This window comes from Staurois parvus, unplaced genomic scaffold (assembly GCF_062004578.1).
Source record: "Staurois parvus isolate SC_StPar_1 unplaced genomic scaffold, SC_StPar_1.0 ptg000080l, whole genome shotgun sequence".
Lineage (NCBI taxonomy): Eukaryota > Metazoa > Chordata > Amphibia > Anura > Ranidae > Staurois > Staurois parvus.
In genome coordinates this window covers 7,153,175-7,178,079 of record NW_028317876.1, presented here as the reverse complement: position 1 = coordinate 7,178,079, position 24,905 = coordinate 7,153,175, and the positions used below count along the sequence as shown (strand labels likewise).

General features: G+C 41.3%; 1 protein-coding gene across 7 annotated transcripts in view; it reads right to left on the bottom strand.

Moving 5' to 3' along the window:
• The window catches only part of CENPU (centromere protein U), a 48,308-nt gene that overhangs the window by 3,481 nt on the left and 19,922 nt on the right, over nucleotides 1-24,905 (bottom strand). For 4 of the 7 annotated variants that reach the window (XM_089669616.1, XM_089669617.1, XM_089669614.1 and 1 more), the window contains 8 exons: nucleotides 23,551-23,641; nucleotides 23,123-23,254; nucleotides 16,146-16,218; nucleotides 13,125-13,245; nucleotides 11,376-11,451; nucleotides 6,874-6,921; nucleotides 3,848-3,909; nucleotides 2,963-3,119 (listed from right to left, as the gene is read on the bottom strand). In XM_089669616.1, coding sequence (XP_089525742.1) covers nucleotides 2,963-3,119; nucleotides 3,848-3,909; nucleotides 6,874-6,921; nucleotides 11,376-11,451; nucleotides 13,125-13,245; nucleotides 16,146-16,218; nucleotides 23,123-23,254; nucleotides 23,551-23,641 — 760 coding nt within the window. The remainder of the gene's footprint in view (nucleotides 1-2,962; nucleotides 3,120-3,847; nucleotides 3,910-6,873; nucleotides 6,922-11,375; nucleotides 11,452-13,124; nucleotides 13,246-16,145; nucleotides 16,219-23,122; nucleotides 23,255-23,550; nucleotides 23,642-24,905) is intronic. The other 3 variants (XM_089669615.1, XM_089669618.1, XM_089669619.1) reach the window with 3 other exon arrangements.

Genomic DNA, 24,905 nt, shown 5'->3' with positions numbered 1-24,905 from the left:
ACCTTTATATATTGTGAACAATATATATATTTTGCTGATAAGGTGGAAATATTACTGTCCTTCCACTGGGTGGCCTCCCAGATACTTCTGAGCTGTAAGGGCTAGGTGGATAGATACGGATATCCCTCTCGTTCTGGAGGGGTCAGACTCCTATCTCCTCTTCTCCCCTTTTGCTCCTCCAGTTTATGCCATGTAAAAGAAGAATTCCCACATAGTGCTTTATCTCTCAAATAAGACTTTAATGTGTCTCCGATAAAATGCGCACTTACATTCTTTAAAACAATACAGAGCGTGTTTCAAATGTGTGCCCGTGCACAATAACAGTACTCGCCGTTCCGCTGACTGATGGCGTTGTGACGTCAGAGCCCCTCCCCTACGCGTTACGCCACAGGGTCACGTGGCTTCCTCAGGAACGGCGAGTACTGTTATTGTGCACGGGCACACATTTGAAACACGCTCTGTATTGTTTTAAAGAATGTAAGGGCGCATTTTATCGGAGACACATTAAAGTCTTATTTGAGAGATAAAGCACTATGTGGGAATTCTTCTTTTACATGGCATAAACTGGAGGAGCAAAAGGGGAGAAGAGGAGATAGGAGTCTGACCCCTCCAGAACGAGAGGGATATCCGTATCTATCCACCTAGCCCTTACAGCTCAGAAGTATCTGGGAGGCCACCCAGTGGAAGGACAGTAATATTTCCACCTTATCAGCAAAATATATATATTGTTCACAATATATAAAGGTCGTAATTGGGACATTCGCATTGTGTCTAGCTAAGGACAATAAATACATAGCCCCATTTATAACTTTGGGTTGCACAAGTTGAGGTGCATATACAATATAATTTGAACTGTCAGATTATATAGAATTGTTATTGATTATTTATTATTAATCATTTGTCATTTAATATCATATTTCACATGCATCTTTATGCTCATTTCACATTATTTATTATTAATTATTATTTATTTATTTAGCAATTTTTGCACATACACATTGCGGTTTGCACATATATGTCACTTTAAATGGTGAATTTATCTAATATCAGCGATACAGCATTCTATATTTATTAAGGTTTTTTACATTATTGTCTTTTTTAAAATATTGTTTAATAATTAATTATAGCACAGAAGTTTTTTATTTGTATTCTATTTTATATTTTTTATATATAATCATGGAATAATACATATTTATATCATTATTTAACACAGTAGTGCATAATATGCATGGTTAAAATACTTTAAATATTTTTAGTAGGTGGAGCGCGACACAACCAATTATTTATTTGTCTATTACCACACAGTATTATGAGTATGTGTATTTGTGTTGAGGCACCATTATTAATTTAGTTGTTAGTCAATTATTATTTATTAATATTTTTAGTTGTCAGTCACTTATAAATTTTGCACATACCACTGTAGTAGCTCACAAGTACACTTTATTATTATATGGGGTATGAATTACTATGGGGGATTAATTACTATGGGGGATGAATTACTATATGGGGGATGAATTACTATGGGGGATTAATTACTATATGGGGGATGAATTACTATATGGGGGATGAATTACTATATGGGGGATGAATTACTATGGGGGATGAATTACTATATGGGGGATGAATTACTATATGGGGGATGAATTACTATAAAAACTTATTGAAACTAAAAACAGTGTACCATCCTATGTATTTTCAGTTTTAAAAATGTGGCTCTCAAAATAAATTTCAATCGTGGTTTTGGCGAGATTTGGCTCAGTTGAAAAAAAAGGTTGCCCACCACTGGCCTAGGCCATCTTTATGTAAAACAACAATTCTTTTTTTCAGATCTTCAGAGTCCTTTGCCATGAGGTGCCATGTTGAACTTCAAGTGACCAGTATGAGAGTGTGAGAGCGATAACACATTTAACACACCTGCTCCCCCATTCACACCTGAGACCTTGTAACACTAACAAGTCACATGACACAGAAGAGGGAAAATGGCTAATGGGGCCCAATTTTGACATTTTCACTTAGGGGTGTACTCACTTTTGTTGCCAGCAGTTTAGACATTAATGGCTGTGTGTTGAGTTATTTTGAGGGGACAGCAAACTTACACTGTTATACAAGCTGTACACTCACTACTTTACATTGTAGCAAAGTGTCATTTCTTCAGTGTTATCACATGAAAAGATATAATAAAATATTTACAAAAATGTGAGGGGTGGTGTCCTCACTTCTGTGAGATACTGTAACATGATATTAAAGTCACTTTTTTTTTACTACAATAAAAAAGAGGTTTATACTTACTTGTTCTTTGCAAGTGGTATTGACAGAGCATCCCCCTATTTCTTAATTGGTGGTTGCCCGACACTGCTCTCCACTCCATCTTCTTCAAGTGTGTCCTTAGCAAACCACGTGCTAAGGGGGAACTTTTGCAGGCGCATTCCTGAGCTGGGCTGTGTGAATCCATAGACACACATCATGCGGCATGGCCCTGCCCCCACTCCTTCCTCACAGGATTTGACTGACAGCAGCAGGAGCCAATGTGCCCTCAGTGAAGCCTGTGAATTCAGGAAGAGAGGAGAGCGGGGCAGGGAGGGGAAGAAGAGGTATGGGGATGTTTTCTATCTTAATGCAAGGTAAAAATGTTTTGCTTTTATAACCACTTTAAAGCAGACCTACACAGCAAAACACAAAATTGCAACCTGTCACATACTCGAAAAGCCAGCCTTCCACCTGTGAAATATAGGCTTTGAACGTCAGGATACCTCAACTAAGCTTGTAATCCAGTGAAATCAGGGACATGCCACTCTAATGTTTACAGTAACATTCTATATATGTGGCAGTCCGTTTTAAATGTTTTTTGGTAATACTCCGTGGGGTATAATCCATTACATGAATGATCATGAATATGTCACCCTTTTAATCTTTCAAAATCTAATTTTCCTTATCAAGAATTATTGGATGATTAACCACTTACAGTTTCCTTGGTGCAGGGTTTTTTAGCCTTGCATGTCCTGTAATCCTCCTTTAGCTGCCCAAGGTTGTCTAGGAAGGTTCTAGAGTTCTTGATGGATTCCTGTCTTTCCTCTAGCTCTGAACAATCCCTCTGTAGCTGGTGAAGTCTTGGTTGTTTCCTACAAATAGAAAATATTGTGAGCTGTCCATCCATTTGACTTCTTTATTGGCTTATATGCTAAATGCCTGGTTCCTTTTTGTACATCAAGAGAAAGAATGACGTTTACAGACCTTTTAGTGCCAGTTCAAGTCACTGACTCAAAGCAGTGAGGTAAGAGAGTCAGCATGGCAGCCAATCAACTACCATCTTCATAAAGAGATACAAAATAGGAATATACTCTACAGCTGGACCTGATTTGTGGCAATTATGGATTTGGACTATTTGCTGATCATTGATTTTCAGGTTATAGTGCAAGTCTATGACAGCCGGTTCACACTATGCGGTGCGAGATACCGCATGTAATTCATACAGGAATCACACCGTATAACTGTGTGAATTACATGCAAATGTCTTTGCAGTGTAATTTGAGCCACACTTTGTATGGCTCAAATCGCATCGCATCCGCACCAAACAGGTGCAGGATTCCTTTTTTTAAATCTGCACCTGAATCGCATCGTATGGGTGTTCTCACCCATGCGATGCAATTCCTAGCAATCGCATCGTGTTTTGTGATCGGTTTCAGGGCGTCATTAAGTTATTATTGACACCTGCACTAGATCACATGAACATGATGCGATTGCAATGCGGTGCGGGAAACGCACAGGATTTGCAGTATTTCCCGCACTACATTGGTGTGAACCCGGGTTCAAAGTAAGAGTTTTAGCCAAAAAAAAAAAAAAATCTTACTTCATAATTTCATCGTTCACTTCAATTAAACGTTTTTGTTTTCTTCTAATTTCTAGTCGCATCTGTGGGATATAGCAAAGGCACACTCTGGTCAGACATGAAAATTCAGCTGTAACAGTAGACATTACACAATGGCATTACAAAACAAGCTGAGCCAGTGTAATCACTTCTACTAAACAGCCTTTCTAAACTGAAAGGACAACTATACTTTTGCTACCTTTTAGGGGTTTGTTCAGTGTAGTGACTAGCAGATGCTGCACCGGATAAACCCTAGTCACCACTAGCACACATAGAAAACAATTACTTTCTTTGTGCCCCATTAACACTGCAACTCAGCCAGGAACTGTGGTAAAGTGCAGATGCAGCATTTTACAGCAGCGTCCTGAGAGGATCTGTGCTGCTGTGCAGAGACTTAAGGTATCACAGTAAAAAATAAAAAATTAAACTGTGGGATGCACTGAAATCCACATCTCACCACCCTCCCCCTCACCGCAAGCAAATCAAACATACAGCTGCCCACATGCTTTTAAATGGTGCATTTAGTGTGGGGGCAGCGTGAATGAGCCCCAAGGCCTAGTTTACACTTGTGGTCAGGCTAAAAGGGTTTCAAAATAGGCAGTTGACCTGCAAAAACTGCATCAAGGCATGTGTACACCCCTGGCTGCTTCTTCTGCAGCTACAGGGTGTAGAGGATGAGGGCGGTAAAAGCTTGGTTCAACCACTGGGTTTCCCCCTCCTGTGTGAATGAGCCCTAAAGGCTTTCACAAAGCTTGCCAAAAAGCTGTGCAAATGCTTTGTAAATCTTTTTTGTTCACACTGCTCTGATAAAAACTGAAGTTTAATGCCCTGCACACAAGGTGAGAAGATCGGATTTAAAAAAAAATGCTTTCGGAGGGATCCTTCAATAATCCAATCATTCGTACACAGCTCTCGACCGCTGATCATGACAGTTTAATATTATTATTATAGGTACTTATATAGGGCTGTCAATTTAAGCGGCGCTTTACATATATATATATTGTACATTCATATCAGTCACTAACCCTCAAGGGGCGTACAATCTAAAGGTTCCTAACGTACATTCATACATACACATACTAGGGCCAATTTAGACAGGAGCCAATTCACCTACCAGCATGTCTTTGGAGATGGGAGGAAACCGGAATACCTGGAGGAAACCCACGCAGACACAGGGAGAACATGCAAACTCCAGGCAGGTGGTGCCATAGTTGGGATTCGAACCAAGGACCCTAGTACTGCCAGGTGGAAGTGCTAGCTATTTAGCCACTGTGCTGCCCATTTAGCCACTATGCTGCCCAAGCGACAATATCCAAAGGGACCAGCACGAAAATGTTCTCGTACTATAACACAGCAATTTTGTTTAATCAGTACAGTATTTGTCTGGGAAAAAAAAAAATCAAGAGACCAAGACTGTGCATGCTTGAAAACTAAAGAATACATTACAATACATCACTTCTGAAGTTGTATTCTGTCATACGAGAATTTCCGTAACTTAAGTAACCTCTGCATTTTTGATAGGAGACTAGCAAGCAAAAAAAACCATAGATGACCACCGTTCACTCAATATTCTCACCGTGTGTACCAGGCATAAGGGGAAACGTATAACAGACTGGCTTAGGACCATGAACAGAACTGTCCATTTTGCTGAAAAACACTCCACTCTGGATAACCACCTTCCATAACTGGATCCCCCCTTGCTAAATCTAGATGTTATAATTCCCATTCTCTATATGTGGCTCCAAATTTGTGGCCTAATTTCCTGGCACAAATACTACATTTTCTCAGGGTCCACAGTGACACATAACAAGAGGTTTTTTTACCTCTTCAGATGTGGGAAAAACTGTACTTTTTTAAACAGAGTATTCAAATGAAGGCCGAACTTCGATGTCAAGGAATACTGTCTGCCAGGGGGCAAAGACCAGGGCAAGTATTGAAGCCTATTCCTTATCCCCTAGACAAAATGATCCAATTTTTTTTAGTGTTGGGGGGCCCTGCCTTGTTAGTTTTTGCAGCTGGCTCACTGAAACAACATATTTGTTGCAGGGTATACTCAAAATCTGACTTGTATCTTAGTGCAGACATCTGGGAAATCAGTAAGCCAATCACGCAAGCAGGAAATGATAGTTGGGGAAGGGGGGGAGGGGGGTTCTATACACCATGTGTGTACAGAAAGCCTCCAGGTAGCCATATTGCACTGCGCTTTACAGAGGATTACAGCTCTGCAGATTGAAAAGGAAAGGTAATTTTAAGAACATTCATTACATTACAATATGACTTCTGTCACAATTGTACACTCTATATTAGTGTACTTTTTGTTTGCTAAATCTTTCCCATGAAAGCGGAGATACCCTTTAAAGAGACACTATCACTATCCTCATTCAGTGTCTTTTCAAAGCCCACCCCAGGAAGATATACATGCCCACCAATCCAAGAATCCTCACTTCCTCCCCACTGAAGAAGTGCAACCCATGTGAGCTCCAGAGTCAGAGATCACTACCACTCCCCACCTGACAGTGTTCAGGCCTGAGGAATGGCCCAAGCACATGGGAGAGGTCATATGCTACCCCATACCCAGAAAGCCTATATAACCTCCTGGGGGGTGATGGGCAATCAGCAGACACTGTAACTTTGCTCTCAAAGATGATAGACTTGGGTTGGGGTTACAGATTATATAGGGTTTATGTCCCCTTTAAGATTTGCACTTTGTGTAGGTTTTTTAGAGTTAAGACATTATCTACTTCAGCCATTCCAAACAGTAAGTAATCATTTTTACTGGCAATGGATCTAATCCTTCTGGTGCTCACATCCCAATCTGCATTATGCAAAGAACTACAATGCCCCTTTTATTCTCATTGATTTGAGTGGAAAGTTGGGGAAGGGTTAGTGAATTCTCTGCTCCATCATAATAAAAACATGGGCAAAATACATACTGAGAATTAGGGAGAGCTGGGACAAAGTAGCATCCAATGGACAAAGCCAAAAAATAGTCTCAAACGAAAACTTACCTTTGCATTTTTTCTTTTCAAACCTTTAAGCATTCGCACATTTTTTATCTAAAAAACAAATATAAGAAAGTTAAAGTTAAATGGATAAGTTCACCTTTGTAACATGTTACTTCAGACTAGCCCCCGCTCCCTGCTTTGACAGCTAGCAGGGGAATCTTCTCCCCCCTCACTAGCTGTCAAATGAAAAAAAAAAAACAAAAACAAAAAAAAACCGTTGCCGTGCAGGGCTCCGCCTACACGGCCGCATCACTCATTCACAGTCATCTGTGAATGAGAGACTACAAGTCCTGTCAGTCTTAGCAGCTGTCAGCTTGTAGTCCTCAATGAACTACCACAGTCCTGTGAAGCGCCGTGGTGGTTCATTAATTCTTCCTGTCGGAATATTTGCATGCTCGTACATCCTGTACGGCAAGCAGATATTCTGACAGGTCTGCAGGAAATGGCATCAGAGATCTACTTATCACTGGTGCAATGCTTTCCAGTCTCCTGCAGACAAAAAAAATAAATGCACATTTTTTACCTGCAAAAGAAAAAAAAAAAAAAAAACATTTATTATTTCTCTCTAAAAGGTGAGCTTATCCTTTAATACACATGTTGCTTTACTAAAGAAGTCTTGAACATGAAAACAAAAGAATATTGTATTGCATGGAGGGTGATATACCTTGGCTTGAGCAGCCTTGGTCATCAGTGATGGGGGAAGCTCTGAAATCAATCCTACTGATCTCATGGTCACCATTAAAACTTATGTCCTTAACTGATGCCTTGTCTATTTGGGAGATGCAGTCAGACCCTGGATTGGTTACACTAGCCAAACAGAGAACCCCAAGGGTATGGAAAAATGAGGTTTCCCTTAGCTTTCTGTCCTGTAGCTACAACAGCTAGTAAGAGCAGATCTCCCCAAATTGATGGGAAATCCCTTCTCAGACAGGTGTCACTGAAACAAATGTTCTTGTTGGAAGATAACCTTCCATTCCTATTATGGATTTTCCTAGATTTCTATCCAGGTGACAATCGCATTTAACCTCAAAAGGATCTTAAGTTCTCCGAAAAATGGGAGATCTGTGCAGAGAGGCCCTCTTTGAGCCTTGACAGGAAGTGAGAACAGTCCCTAATAGTAGTGGTTGGGCTTATTCTCATCAGATTCTCACCACTGCTACCACTGTAGTGAGCTGTAATTCAAAATTCTGATCTTTTCAGTTTAGATAGTTTCATCCGTAAAGAACTTTCTTCTTGAGAAAGTCCTTTTACGAATGAAATGCATTGGGGTGTGGCCTAGCAGTGGAAGTGCACTGTCTGTCATCCAGTACTGTGATCTCCTAGCTGTTATTCACATTGGACAGTATGATAGCATGGCTCGACTAGCGTCTATAAGAGGAGGCACTCTCTGCAATGCTTTATCATTTTGTAATTTTGCGAGTAGGCTTTTATTTCAATAAAGTGTGTTTTATTTTTGAAATTACAGTATTAGACCCCTCTTTTATACAGTGGGGATCGAAAGTTTGGGCACCTCAGCTAAAAATTTGTATTAATGTGCATAAAGAAGCCAAGGAAAGATGGAAAAATCTCCAAAAGGCATCAAATTACAGATTAGACATTATTATAATATGTCAACAAAAGTTAGATTTTATTTCCATCATTTACACTTTCAAAATAACAGAAAACAAAAAAATGGCGTCTGCAAACGTTTGGGCACCCTGCAGAATTTATAGCATGCACTGCCCCCTTTGCAAATCTGAGACCTGCCAGTGTCATGGATTGTTCTCAATCATCGTCTGGGAAGACCAGGTGATGTCAAGCTCAAAGGTTTTAAATGCCCAGACTCATCTGACATTGCCCCAACAATCAGCACCATGGGTTCTTCTAAGCAGTTGTCTAGAAAACTGAAACTGAAAATAGTTGATGCTCACAAAGCTGGAGAAGGCTATAAGAAGATAGCAAAGCGTTTTCAGATGTCAAAATCCTCTGTTCGAAATGTAATTAAGAAATGGCAATCATCAGGAACAGTGGAAGTTAAAGCAACATCTGGAAGACCAAGAAAAATATCAGACAGAACAGCTCACAGGATTGTGAGAAAAACAATTCAAAACCCACGTTGGACTGCACGATCCCTCCAGAAAGATCTGGCAGACACTGGAGTTGTGGTACACTATTCCACTATAAAGAGATACTTGTACAAATATGGTCTTCATGGAAGAGTCATCAGAAGAAAACCTCTTCTATGTCCTCACCACAAAAATCATCGTTTGAACTTTGCAAATGAACATATAGACAAGCCTGATGCATTTTGGAAACAAGTTCTGTGGACCGATGAGGTTAAAATTGAACTTTTTGGCCGGAATGAGCAAAGGTACGTTTGGAGAAGAAGGGGCACAGAATTTAATGAAAAGAACCTCTGTCCAACTGTTAAGCATGGGGTTGGATCAATCATGCTTTGGGGTTGTGTTGCAGCCAGTGGCACAGGGAACATCTCACGAGTAGAAGGAAAAATGGATTCAATAAAATTTCAGCAAATTTTGGATGGCAACTTGATGCCATCTGTGAAAAAGCTGAAGTTAAAGAGAGGATGGCTTCTACAAATGGATAATGATCCTAAACACACCTCAAAATCCATGGGGGATTACATCAAGAGGCGTAAACTGAAGGTTTTGCCATGGCCTTCACAATCTCCTGACCTCAACATAATTGAAAATCTATGGATAGACCTTAAAAGAGCAGTGCGTGACAGACAGCCCAGAAATCTCAAAGAACTGGAAGACTTTTGTAAGGAAGAATGGGCAAAGATACCTCAAACAAGAATTGAAAGACTCTTGGCTGGCTACGAAAAGCGTTTACAAGCTGTGATACTTGCCAAAGGGGGCAGTACAAGATATTAACTCTGCAGGGTGCCCAAACTTTTGCAGACGCCATTTTTTTGTTTTCTGTTATTTTGAAAGTGTAAATGATGGAAATAAAATCTAACTTTTGTTGACATATTATAAGAATGTCTAATCTGTAATTTGATGCCTTTTGGAGATTTTTCCATCTTTCCTTGGCTTCTTTATGCACATTAATACAAATATTTAGCTGGGGTGCCCAAACTTTCGATCCACACTGTATATACATACACCATCCTAATGAGAGCTCCTGTGGAAGATGTTTAAGAGAATAAAGAGCAGACCTATGAAGATCTGTTTACTGTCTGGAGGAGTTCAAAGTGAATAATGGCAATCTAGAAATAGAAAGGCATTTCAGTTTGGGGAGTTGCTGGAGCATGGAGTGAACACTGATATTAACATAAGAAGACACCACACATGAGCACGTTTGGAAAATATTGATTCATTTAGTGAACTTTATTTGCATCATATTATAGCACTTTATTATACATTTGGTTTTAGCACATATTCATGTCACAACAATTGATTTTATTGTATATATTAATTAATATTTTACTTATGGTTTCATCAGCATAGATTTGCACATTTGATTATTTATGGAGCACTGAAAATTGGATTTAATTTATTTTATTATATGTATAGATATGCCAACGACCTTACAGTCATATTAAAGCCTAAACATTTTTTATCTTAATGCATTCCTTCCTTCATCAGTATAGTCCCCCTTACCCTCCCCCCACTTACCTAAGCCTTCAGTCAATCCAGCACTGTGCCCGTCTGCAGTGGCTCTCTCCCCTCACTTCTTGGTCTCACAGGCTTTGCTGAGGCAACGAGAGCCATTGGTCTCTTCTGCTGTAAATGAAAGCCAGTGATGAGGGAGCGGAGGATGTGGCAGAGTGCCACTGTCTGCGTGTACAGACGCAGGCTGCAGGGCTTGTGAGCGAACCTGTATGAGTGCTCCCATAAGAACAGTCTTTCTATGGGGACATACGATGGAGGAGGAAGTGCCAGGTGCACCAGCATGGGTCCCAAGAAGAGAAAGTTCAGGGCCACTCTGTGCAACTCCATTGCACAGAGCAGGTAAGTATATAAACCTGTTCATTTTTTTAAACATGCTCTCTAGTTTCCTTGACTTTACAACTAAGCCCACTGGGGTTCGTAAAACATATCAGAGTGCAAGAAAGTGGAGTGGGGTATTTGTAAAGGATTGAAATTGAAATGCAATAAATAGTTTTTGGATGCCACTCTTATGGATGGTTTAGTTATCTCTAATATAATTTACAGAAAATATCAGTCTCATAATAAATGCAAAGGACAAATATGACATAATAAAAAAGATGACGTAGGCTCTAACTACATTCTACTGGAGTTATATCTTAAAATAAGGGGTTCTGGGTAATTCTTACTTTCGATTATATACCAAAAAGTAACAGATGTTATGCTGGTAATCAACACCAGAACCAAGTCTGCCACCAGTATACTGCTGCAGTGACATCATTTTTTAAAGATACCACTGCTAGGACAAGTAGATGCTAATCTTCTGTTTCTTTTAATTTCCAGCTAAGTTTACTCTTCTTACAAGGTGTATTATTATATCCAATAACAGCAGAATTTCCATCTAATACTTACAGCTGTAGTTAGCTGATCTTTATAACTGAGAAAAAACATATCCACTGCTTTTTGACTTGCACCATCAATGGATTCCCTGCAAAAGAATGTTTTTAGCTTAGTATTTTCAACTTGTACATAGAAACAAGCCTTGCTCTACTAACAACAAAATATACTGGTGTTATAGTCCAACTCCAGCTTTAACAGATTTTTAAGTTTTTAACTTGCCCCACAGCTAAAAAATGCCTATCAAGTGACCAACCAGATGACAACTAAATTTAAAATGATGTACATAGGTTTTCAAGCAAATTGTCTAAATTGCCCCTAGCATGTGTATGAATGTGAGTTAGGGTCCTTAGCTTGTAAGCTCCCTAAGGGCAGGAACTGATGTGAATGTACAATATATGTAAAAGGCCTGCATAAATTGATGGCACTATGCAAGTACCTGCAATAAATAAAACAATGCACTTGTATTTAAAACAGACAAAAAAATTAAGTGAAATGAAAATTCATGCTTGGAATTTTCATTTGTAATTTTAACATGTGATCAACAAAGATAAATTGTGAAATTGAGATCATTTTAGTTTTTGACCTGCTTAAAGCGGGCAGAAACTTGCAACTGCACCGTTTGCCAATATTCCAATCATATTGAATGCATTCTATTCTTGAGAGCTGAAGACTACTCTGTCTTCATCGAGGAAGTAGTAGGTTACACATAAATGAGACCCCTATGCTGACAACCCCTGTTCAGGCACTGATGCAGTGGGTGGGGGTTTGCCCTTTTTTGGGAGTGCTCTTAAAGCTCTCCCTCAAGTACAATCAAGCCAGTATCAGCTTGGTAATGTGCAGGGCAGGCTCACTGCTACGGGGACTGTAGCTTGCATAATTAGTATGCTGGGCTCGTAGTCTGTAGAGAGAAGTGGATGGCCACAGAAAAATAAATCAACTCTTCATATACTGATCTTGTTAATACACTAAAGACAAATTTTAATCTAAACATCCCATCTGGGGATAGTATTGTGTTGGAGTATATCTTACACCCCCACCCTTGGAGTTACATTTATGAACACATGGACCATGGGTGAGAAGTGATACTATGACACTTGATCTAGACCGCTGTAATACTGAGACCATTATTTGTTTATGAGAGTTATTCTTGGATTGTTTGGAGGGTTTTGGGTCCCTGTGATCTCTTCCTTTAAGCAATAACAGTACATACAACAGCTACACCATTTAATAAAGTCCCAGTAAGTTGAGCTTTGGTATGCTCATCTCCATTTTGTATAGGTCAATTTTAATCTAATTTAAAGGGATTGAAAATTTGTGTTCAGCTTGCACTTCAATGCAAATTTCCATGCAAAATAGAATTTGAATAAGTGTAATGCATCACGTGAAATATTTTTCACAAGAAATAATTAGCTCAATGATTGCACAAAGCAAAACAATTATCTATATATATTACTTTTAGAGATGGAAACAAAGCTGCCTCTGAAAACATGTTTAAAACCACTTTTTATATATTTGGCATATCAATCCCATTAGTGGAAAAACATACCAGTATGTAACAATTTACTATTCAATAAGCATACAATAAGGTCTTTGGCTATATTTATATCTCCCCTGCAGAATACAAAGCAGGGAAGCAACCTTTTTCTGGCTGCGCAACAATATAAAATATGAAGAGAAGAGCCTCAATTAAAAATATGCTTAGAGAAAGTAATTATTTTTCAGCTCTGGACAAATTTACAGGCCATATAAATTTTCATTTACCTATAATGGTTAACCAAGCTCTCACTCTCAAATAGTATGACATCAAGTTCATTCACATCTTTGGCAGTTCCAGGTGCATCTTCTGGGCTCCAGAGACGCAGCTGTATATTTTCTTTTTGCTCTATAAATGGAAATAAATAGGATTTTTGTACTCATTGCAAAATAATTTATTTGGAGTGAGTTGAGAGACATAGGAAGTCTTTATCGATTGGGTTATATAGCCACCTACTTACAGACAGGAGGGTAACATAGCAAAGGCCCAAGAAAACAACTGAGAACAGGGAAGTGACTGCAGTAATCAAGCTTTCTGATGAAGGTTCACTTTAAAGACTTCTTGTGTCCTCCAATGGATGACAAAGAAACACCATTGTCCAAGACTCAGTAAGAGTAAACACCTATTCCTGATTCAGCTGTACAGATGGATGTGTACCCTCCATAGAGAAGTTATAAAGGAGCCATCAGCATGATTATTCTCCAGCACCACCCCAAGCATGGAAAATTAATGTTTTACTACTGTGGATCCATAAAGCTGAAAGGATATTTTTAACGTTATAAACTATAATCCAAAAATATACATATGGCTCTCGTAGCTGCAATTAAAAAATAAAAAAAAAAAAAGCTAGTAAAAAAATTAATTTGCACAGATGTCTAAATGTGGTAAAATGAAAAAAAAAAGGACCTAGTAACACATTTAATTTACACTGATGTTTGAGCGTTATAAAATGATATGCAGAGTTCAGGTCTGCAACTAATTATTCTAATCTTAACTTACCATATAACACAACAATAAAACATAAAAAAACCTTTTAGAGTTGCTTGTTTCGATGACAGCACTCACAGAAGAATTATACAAGAAGAAAATATAGAACCTGTGTGTGGATACTTCTGAGCATGTTACAGAAGGCAGGCAAACATACATTTGGCCTTTAGATTAGCTGTATGCCCATTGCAAAATTGGGAATTAGAAGGGTTAACTACCGGATGTCCCTAAAGTCTGGACCAGTGTTTTACAACGTTATTCAGTCAAGACACCCTTTAGAACTGTGCACAATCCCGGGATACACCAGTCTGAGGGCTCGTTCACACCAGGATGTGCGTCTGAGCACATGCTTTTTGTGTGTTCGTGCACATCGCATTTTCTAATTTTCAGTGATCTTAGGTTGTAACACTTCTACCTCCAAATTCCCCCTTCTAGCGTTGCCCCCCCCCCCAAAAAAAAAATCCCTCTTCTAAACACACTCCCCCCCCCTTCTCATTCCTTCTTCCAGCACAAACCCCCCCTCCTAGTACAAATCCCCCTGCTCCCAATACCCAACTCCTAGTACAAACCCAGCTCCAGCCCCCATCCCTTCTCCCCACTCCTAGTACAAACCCAGCTCCAGCCCCCATCCCTTCTATTAGCACAACCCTCTCAAATCTTCCACCAAATACCTCCTCTAAGCACCCCCCCATCCCGCACAAACGATCTGTTCCCAAATCCCCACTCCTACTACAAACCCTGTCCAAACCCCCCAATCCCCACTTCCAGCACTATCCTCTCAAACCCCCCCCCCCTTCTAACACAAACCCCCAAACCCCACTCCAATCCTCCCCAATCCCCTCTCCCAGCACAACCCCTCAAATCCCCCCTTAGTATAACCCCCCCCCCCCCCCCTCCCCCGCCACCTCCTAAATCGTTCCGTACTAGCACAAAAGTGGACTGTGCCCAATCCTCTCAAATCCCCCAACTTAGCACAACAATTCCCACCCCAGCACAAATGTGGGCTGTGTTCAATCCTCTCAAATCTCCCCCTCCAAATCCCTCCCCCTCTTAGCACAACTCTCCTACATTGCGACTCTGCGAGGAGAGAGAGAGAGCACAGCCCACACGGCTTTCTCCTCTTGCCTACAGCTACAGGTACTGTTGCCAGTAAAACAGAAAGCTGTAGTGCAGCCCCACATGTCCTTAACCAATGATGGTTGGTACATCAGTTGGTAGGACACAGGCGGGGGGCCTGCACAGCTTTCTGCTTTGCTGGAAATCGTACCCATAGCTGCAGGGAGGAGGAGAGAGCCGCGTGGGCTGTGCTCTCCTTTCCTCAGAGTCGCAGTTCACATAGTAGTGCTCATACAAGGATGTGGCCGCAGCACCCCTCTGAGGACTCTTCATGGCACCCTGGCTGAAAAACCCTGGTCTGGACACATAGGAAATATTACTATATATGTATATTATATCACTATATAAGCTCACCAGACATTAACCCCCTTGACTTCTTTTTATGGGGTATGCTAAAGGAGAAGGTGTACTCCATGAAAATCACAGATATGAATCACCTGAAGGAACACATCATGAATGAATTTGCTCAAATTGAGGAAAATGTGGAGTTACTGCATCAGGTTCATATGGATCTTGCAAAGCGTATGGAACTTTGCGTCACAAATGGTGGAAATCACAAGATGTTATTGATTAATATTTCAATGAAATAAAATGTTGTTGAAAATTTTATTGAAATGTATTGAAAGTATGCATTTTGCCTATGTGTCCAGATGTTCGAGACATCCTTTATATTAAGGAATGGAATTTCATCACACATTAAAAAAAAATTAAAAATTGTTTTTCCATTAGTTACAAGTTTTTTCTTTTTCCTTTAACCAGAGTTAGATGATAAGGGATGATTTCAACATAAGTATTTAACTTTTGGACTTTTGAAAGTTATATTCAAGTGCAATATAATGCATTTATAGAATTTAAACAAACCAGTATAGGAAATAATGGCCTTCAGTGTCTCATTTGTAATCTAAAGCTTAGTTACATACAATGCAATTTAGTTGCATAGCCTGGCCACACACTTAATGTCACTCCTTCCTTCAGCCAGATCAAGTCAAATAATAATACTAGCAACATGCAGCAAAAATATACTATAACATTGAATACATAACAATGGAGACGTCATGCAATATGCCACCACCTGAAGTGTCTGATAGGCTCTTAGCTATGCCAGATAATAGAGGTAATAGAATACCATCTTCTACTCCACATACTTGCTTTGTTTGGTTCCTTTTTCTTAGGCGTTTTCTTTCTTTTAGCTTTAGGCCTTGTCTTCTCATAAGTCTTCTGAAACAAATGAAGTGGTTTAATCAAAAGAAAAATGTGGGGTACTTGATAAAAGTGCAGAAAAAAGAAGTGAATGAAATAAAATAAGATATTTGTACTCTTTTCCCTAAAATCTTTTTTTCCTTTGAAGTCTATCCTAATTCTAATCCCACATGCTAATAAAACACTAAGGATGCTGAGGCATGTCCCTTCACATAAATCACACTCTTAAAATTACCGTATTTTTCGCTCCATAAGACGCACCTGACCATAAGACGCACCTAGGTTTTAGAGGCAGAAAAAAGGAAAAAAAAAATTCTGAACTAATGGACTGCAGACAGTACAGGGGATGACCAGAGACTGCGGACAGCACAGGGATGACCAGAGACTGCGGACAGCACAGGGATGACCAGCGACTGCGGACAGCACAGGGATGACCAGCGACTGCGGACAGCACAGGGATGACCAGCGACTGCGGACAGCACAGGGATGACCAGCGACTGCGGACAGCACAGGGATGACCAGAGACTGCGGACAGCACAGGGATGACCAGAGACTGCGGACAGCACAGGGATGACCAGAGACTGCGGACAGCACAGGGATGACCAGAGACTGCGGACAGCACAGGGATGACCAGAGACTGCGGACAGCACAGGGATGACCAGAGACTGCGGACAGCACAGGGATGACCAGAGACTGCGGACAGCACAGGGATGACCAGAGACTGCGGACAGTACAGATGACTGCTGACCTTTGGGGAGGTGGGGAGCGGGTACCTGAATTTGACAGGTACCCGCTCTTACTTCCACAGAGTTTTTGTTTGATCTTACCTGTTTCTCGATCCAGACGCGCGCTGTCTTCCCGGCTTCTGTAATGGCGCTCGGCATGACAGCCGGGTGCCCAGGGCGCATGAGCGAGAAGCACTTGCGCTTTGTTATTGGTCCGGCGGCTTCTGGGATCTGTCATGTGTCCCAGGTACCGCCTTACCATTCACAAAATGCACCGCTTCTTGCGCATACGCACTTGGCACCCGGCTGTCATGCCCAGTGCCCACTCTACAGAAGCCGGAAGACAGCGTGCCGCTGGATAGAGGAACAGGTAAGATCAAAGAACAAAGAAGTAAGAGCGGGTACCTGTCAAATTCAGGTACCCGCTCCCCACCTCCCCAAAGGTCTGCAGTCATCTCCATAAGGTCCCGCTGCAGAGCTGAGCGGCCGGCCCGATATTCTGACACGGCAGCGCTGGAAATACCGGACCGGCCGCTCCATATTCGCCCCATGAGACGCACTGACATTTACCCCCTTTTTTTGGGGGGAAAAAAGTGAGTCTTATGGAGCGAAAAATACGGTACCTCCCTCACCCCTCTGGTTCTTTTAAGCTCTGGAGACATATCCCCAAACCCTGGGCCTCCTTTATTTACTATAACCCAAAACCAGCCTCCCCTTTTCCTGTGCCCTCTGGAATGCCCGCTCTGTCTGCAACAAACTCACTTCAGTTCATGATCTCTTTGTCACTTACTCCTTTAATCTACTTGCTGTCACCAAAACCTGGCTTCATGAATCAAGACACTGCTTTTCCTGTTTCCCTCTCACATGGCAGCCTTTTCTGGACTCACTCCCCCAGACCCAACTGACACAAGGGAGGTGAAGTGGGAATCCTCCTATCACCACAGAGCACCACCTTTCAGATTCTTTGCTCTCCTCCCTCTCATCATTTGAAGCTCACAGTATATTTCTGTTTTCTCCAATTTCTTTAAGAATTGCAGTAATCTACTGGCCCCCCAGCACCAGTATCAACTTTCTTTGATGACTTCTCTGCCTGGTAATCCTACTTACTTTCTTGTGAAATCCCCACAATCATTCTCGGAGACTTCAGCATCCCTGTTACCAACACTCCTGCTACTTCTAAACTTCTTAGTCTAACCTCCTCATTTGACATGAAACAATAGGTACATGCTTCTACTCATTTTGATGGCAACACCCTCGACCTTGTACTCTCCTACCTATTCACTCCATCCAACCCCTCCAACAATCCTTTTCCTCTCTCTGATCACCACCTTATTAGTTTCACACTCTCCTCATCTTCCACCACCTCATCCTCCAACTGCCTAACAATGACCTGTTGAGACCTTCGCCACTTTAACCCTTCTTTCCTCTACTCTGCTACTGACCACCTCTATGACAAAATCTCACCCCTGTACTGCCCCAATCTAGCCACTTTTGTCTACAATAGATCCCTGTCCTCCGTCCTGGATGAGCTCGCCTCTTTCACTACATACAGAATCAGGCCCTGACCGACAACCCAAGCAAAAAGACGACACCAGAAGTCTTAAAACAGCAGCCATGCTCTTGAGCGTCCGTGGCATAAGGCCAATTCTCACAAAGACTTCTACCAATATAAATCTGCCCTCCAAAAATACAATTCTTGCCTCCACACTGCCAAGCAGCCCTATCTTATTACCCTCTTTAACACCCTCTCATCCAGTCCCAGTCAACTATCATCTACCTTTAACTCTCTATTTCATCCTCCACCAACTAACTCACTCACTGCCCAGGAGATCGCCAATCACAAAAATATTCACATAAATAAGATTGATAGAATTCGTGATTAAATCTACATTTTACAGATATTCACCCCACTTAATATCCTATGTCCAAAGGCATACTCAACACTTCCCTTATTCAACCCTGCTACTATAGACAAGGTTGCTAAACTTTTTCTAACGCCCACCGAACCACCTGCTCCCTGGACCCTATTCCCTCTCAAATACTGCGGTCACCCTCTGGCTCAATCCTACATGCTGTAACTCACATCTTCAATCTCTTCCTCTCTTCTGGCATCTTCCAAAGCTTTAAAACATGCACTAGTCACTCCCATACTTAAAAAGCCTTCTTTGGACCCCACCAATCTTAAAAAATTACACCCCATCTCCTTGCTCCCCTTTTCCTCCAAACTCCTTGAATGCCCAATCTACAACCAAGTGACCACCTCTTTAAGAATAACCTTCTTGATCCCCCTTCAGTCTGGATTTCACCCACAAAACACCACAGAATCTGCTCTACTAAGACAAACGATTTACTAGGAGCTACAATCAATGGAGACTATTCTGTAGTCCTAATTCTGGACCTTTTGGCTGCCTTTGATATGGTTGATCACCCCCTCTTCAAAAAAAATAAAAAAAAACCACCAAAAAAACCACAACTTTACTCCTTTGGTCTCTGTGACTGTGCTCTTCAATGGCTCTCATCCTACCTATCCCACCACACCTTCAGTGTCACTTACAATTCTACTTCCTCTTCCTTTCTCTGTCAGGGTCCCCCAAAGGCTCTGTTCTTGGACCTCTACTGTTCTCAATCTATACCTCCTCCATGGGAAAGCTGATAGCCTCCCATGGCTTTCAATATCATTTCTACACTGATGACACAAATCTCTCTATACCCCTCAGCCCACAATATCGGTCTCCGCACTAATTTACTGACTGACATATCTGTCTGAATGTCACACCAATTCTTCAAACTCAAAATATTCAAAACTGAGCTCTTATTTCCTCCCACATGTGCCCCTTCTGCTAATTTCTCTGTCAAGATCAATGGCACAACCGTCAACCTGTCCACGCATGCCAGGATGCTAGGTGTAATCCTGGACTCTGAATTCTCCTTTTGGCCTCACACCCAATCACTTTCCAAAGCTTGCCGACTCCTCAACAACTCCAAAATATGCCCCTTCCAAATCAATGATACCACAAAGCTCTTAATCCATTGCCTGGTCATCTCTCGCCTCGACTACTGCAACTCCCTCCTCACTGGCTAACCTTTACATAAGCTATCCCCCCTCCAGTCCATCATGAATGCTCCTGCCAGGCTCATCCACCTTACCAGCCGTTCAGTGTCTGACAGGCCTCTCTGCCAATCCCTCCACTGGCTTCCGCTCACCCAACAAATTAAATTCAAAACGCTAACAACAACTTACAAAGTCATCCACAGCTTGGCCCCCAGCTACATCGCAAACATAGTCTCAAAATACCATCCAAATCTTTGTTCCTCCCAAGATCTCCTGCTCTCTAGTTCCCTTGTCACCTCTTCCCATGCTTGACTCTAGGAGTTCTCCCAAGTCTTTCCCATCCTATGGAATTCCCAACCCAATCTGTCTGAGCACCTCCTACTCTGTCCACTTTTAGGCGATCCCTGAAAACTTTGTTTTTAAGAGAAGCCTATCCTGCCTCCCCTTAACAACTGCACTTTTTTTTTTCTCTCCAGCAGCTCATCCCCCACAGTTATTACCTTTTGTATAACTTGACCCTCCCCTTTTATATTGTAAGCTCTAACAAGTAGGGCCCTTTGATTCCTTCTGTATTGAACTGTATTGTAACTGTACTGTTGCCGTCATGTTGTAAAGCACTGTGTAAACTGTTGCCGCTATATAAATCCTGTATAATAATAATCATAATATTTGAAGGACACAGGATAGTAGCAATTCCTTGACGTGTGATATACTGCCACCTCCTTTTGAAAAAAATAAATGCTCATTTTTTTTGCAGATTGCGGGTGCAATGTCAGGCTCCTGCAGACTCTGAGAATAGCCATTTACCTGAAACAAATATATGAGCAGGCAGTTACTTGAGAGTGAGAAGATCACCAGCACCCTCGTAGTTAATTAAGAACAACAAGCCATCAGCCGCAATGGCTGACGGTACTTGTAGTCTTGTATTAATTCACAGGAGTCAATGAATGAATGATGCAGCCGTATGGGCAGAACCCTGCACGTCCACACGCTTTTCAAATTGTGACAGCAGGTGCAGGCATAAGATCCATCGCCCCCTGTAAGAGCATGCTGAACATGTTACATTTCAGCTGAAAATGGCTCACAGGAGAGCAGAACAAACTGCACTCCTGTGATCCACAGGAAAAGTACAGCCAAAAGAACATTGGCTGTACTTCTCCCTTAAATCTGCTAATACATTTAACACTCTCCTCCCTCTAGACTGAGAATGCTGCTGTCCAAAAGGTGCCCCCGATGCTAATTCATCCAGAGTGTGGGCACTCTAATACAGGAGGTGTGCCACCAGGTGAAAACAGAGGGAAGAAAGCCTAAGAAAACTGTTTCATACAACTTTAGGACAGCCCCCCATATACAGTGACCCCACCTGTGTCTCTCAATGTACAACAAGAAAATGATTTTACGGTAAGTACAAAAATCTTCATTTCTTCATTGTCCATTGAAGGTTGTAGGATAGACTTACACAGTATCTTACGAAGAGGATATGTGCATTTGAAGAAAAGCATGATCTGTCTGTGGACCCTCCAAGGAGGAACAGAATATAAAGGTTATATTCCAGGCTAGCCCTGCAATCTTCATTTCAGCAGGGTCCAGGTACTGGCTTAAAAGCTTCTGCTGAGAATATGCTGACCTGGACAGCTGCTGTGAAGTGACTAGACCAAGCAACACATTCAAAGTCTTATTCGAAGATACCAAAGAGAAATATATCCACAGTGTACTTAGTATCTTAATGGAAGAGAAGATTCTTAGTTAAAAAATAAAGTCAGAGTTTTGTTCTAGTGTAGAGCTGAGGGAAAGCTTCCAGAAACTAACAAAAAATTGAGGCACGATGATTGGAGGCAGGTTTATAGAAGGATTGGCCTAATATCTTTTGTTTGCCAGTGTCCAAACAGTTACCCATATGCCAACAGATGACAACAATCCTAAATCCCTAAATGTACAAAAAGGAAAAAAAAAATCATTACTTTGAGTGCATAAAGTGCAAGTTCACCTTCACCAAGACTTTCCAAAAATCTCCCTATGCAAGTCCTTATCTTTTGAATAGTACATAAAACTGCACTTTTATTTCAAATGTTGCACCTCCTCTCCCATTACACATGCAGTTGGCGAGATGCTCCACAAAAACTGTTGGCCCCTTAATCCCCCCCATTTCCAGGATGAGCTAGACAATCGTGCATCCCTGGGGCCATTAAAACTTAGTTAGTGCAGAGTGAACTTTCTTTCTTTAGCTGACCTAGGGATGATGAGAGAATGTGGCAGTTCTATGGCCCAGAAGGGCCTCCAGGGGGCGTACATATGTAATATCCAGGCCATCCTGCAAACAGCTGCAAATGTAATGGCAGGAGGTGCAACTTTTAGAAAAGGAGGAGGAGCACTGGTATTCAAAAGATATGGAATTGCATGGCAGGGGGTGGAATCTTGCTGAAAGTAAATTGGGCAAGGTTTCACAGGAAGGAGATTGTGTTTGAAAATAAATTTACACTTGAGTATTATTATCAAAGAGTCTGTGGCTTAAGGCTCCTGTAACCTCCTGCCCCCTTATATTTTATGACAATTAATGCATTCTGGCTGTCAAGCCTTTAGCTGTGATTGGCTTGGTTAAAGAAGTTGTAAAATCAAGTCTCAGAAACAACACTTCCTGATAATTGCTAATCCATTAACTGTTTTCAGCCCTTGTAAAAAAAGACAGTCCATGGGCATGTCATTAGACTGGAGTTTGGGAGACATGGTGTCATACTATTCCCCTCCACTCTCTCATGCCCCAGTTCATTCTCCTGTACCATGACACCAAGCAGACAGACACACACACACACAGCACCAGGGTGTGGTCAAATCTCTTTTATGCAGCATTACTATATGAGGCTCATGCATCTGTCTCCTCAGCATAGCCTGTTGCTCACAGGAGAAGGGGAGAGCCGCCTCCATATGCTTCCAGGTATCGGCTTTCCACCATTTAGAACTGCAGAAAGGATTGCAAAACATCAGGACTGACTCAACACGCCATACTAAGCTCAAATGCTTAGTACAGGGAAACTTTATTGAATGTATTTTATCACATTGTTTTATCTTTATCAGGTTTACAACCACTTTAAGCACTCTTCTATAAACTTAATTTTTGCAGCTCTAGCAGGAGCATACAGCTGCATACCTTATTTGTGGCCTGTTCAGAAGGGGGGGTCTGCTGGGTTGACCCTGTTTTTTCTTCTACTTCAGGCTCTGAAGATCCACCTTTTTCAGAAGCCTCCAAGTCTCTTACTGATGTTGCAGTTTTTTGGAGAGTCTGAAAATTACACAATATTGACACAGTATTTACAATAGACTTTTTACTCATAAATAAAAGATAACTGTTGTTTGTGTACCATTAAGATCCACACTAGGACTACCAGGGAAACAAACAACTAGTGCCCCCGTTGGCTGGATTGATGTCCCAGCCAAGGCACAATCAGGGGACAGACAGTGCTTTTCTGATTTGCTAAATATTATCATAACTGTGTATGTTTACTGGAAGTCTGCTTTAAAGTGAAAAGTGCAAGAGCAGTAGCACTCAAACAAAGAGAAACAGCCACATTTAGGTACCTTTTGTTTTTTTCCTGGCACACTCTTTGGCGTTAATGAATGATGCTCTGAAGCAGCAGATTTATTCTTCTGTGCACTGTTTTTTCTCCCACTAAAAACAATGATACCATATTATTATCAATTCATACTATTTGATATGGATGAAAATCACACAACTGGTGCAACAATGGCAAGCAAAGTTATGGCTTTAAGCTAAAAGGAATCTGTCCTTGCAGTTGGAGGGAGGTAAAAATATGTGGCATTTTTACCACGCCCCAATGTGTCTCACAAAAGCAGGGGCTGGGGGTGTACACATGCTGTGGCAAGAATTATACCCCCCCCCCTTCAAGTGCTCTGCAATGGGATGCAATTTAGCAGCTGCAGCTCACTAGCTGGGCGATCAAAATGTTAAGCAGGCAGTGAGGAGGCTATACAATGCCTACTCACCGCCTGTCAAATGTTATCTGAAGAGCAATACAAAATTTGGATAGACCTTCAGAGACCAAAGCCCATGTGAAGGAGCCCTAAAAGCACCATTCACCACCAGTTTTTCTGAGGTTAAAATGGTTCCAAAGGTCAGTCATTTTTTACTTTAATGCAATCCTTGAATTAGGGTAAAAATGTCTCAGAATTTGTATTGTCCCCTCACTTTTTTGTATACTTATCTGAGCCCTATTTCAATCCAACACTCTGCCTGTCTTCAGCAGCTTCAGAAAAATATTTCTAACCACTTTACACTTAGATCTTTGTGGGATTGCGGTCATTCACTTTAAACAAGCTGCTAGCAAGCTTCAGTAAGCTTCAACACTACTTGAGGCTTGCTGACTGCCTGCTGAAGTGTGCTAGTCCTTAAAGTCACAGTCAGCACTGGCTAAAATTTAGGTTTAAGATCCCTTTATTAAAACAAAGCTTTTCTAAACATTGCTCTTATACAAAGTGAAACATTTGTGAGCAAGATCTAATAGTGCTCAAGATGCAGTGGTTCCCCATTCTTCTATGCACAACAATGCAGGAAGGTATGAAATGTGGCAACCCCTGCTTGCCTAGATACATACATTTCTATTTCTGCCACTAGACGGTGCTATGGATACAGCACATACACAGCGTATGATCTGCTATATAAACAGGTGAGACGGAGATTCAGGAGACAAAAAATATAGATCGGTATTACATTTTGTTGCTGAATCTGAAGTTGATGCACACAAGATGGCTTAAAAATGCTTCTCCTTTTGCCAGCAGTGTGTTGGCAGAAACAAATGCCTGCCACTTGTAAAAGTGTCTAAAGCTTTTACAAGCACTTAGGCGCACTTACAGGCGTCAATCCATTTCATAATAATTTATTTTGACCACTGAAATGAATTAATGCTCAAACACTA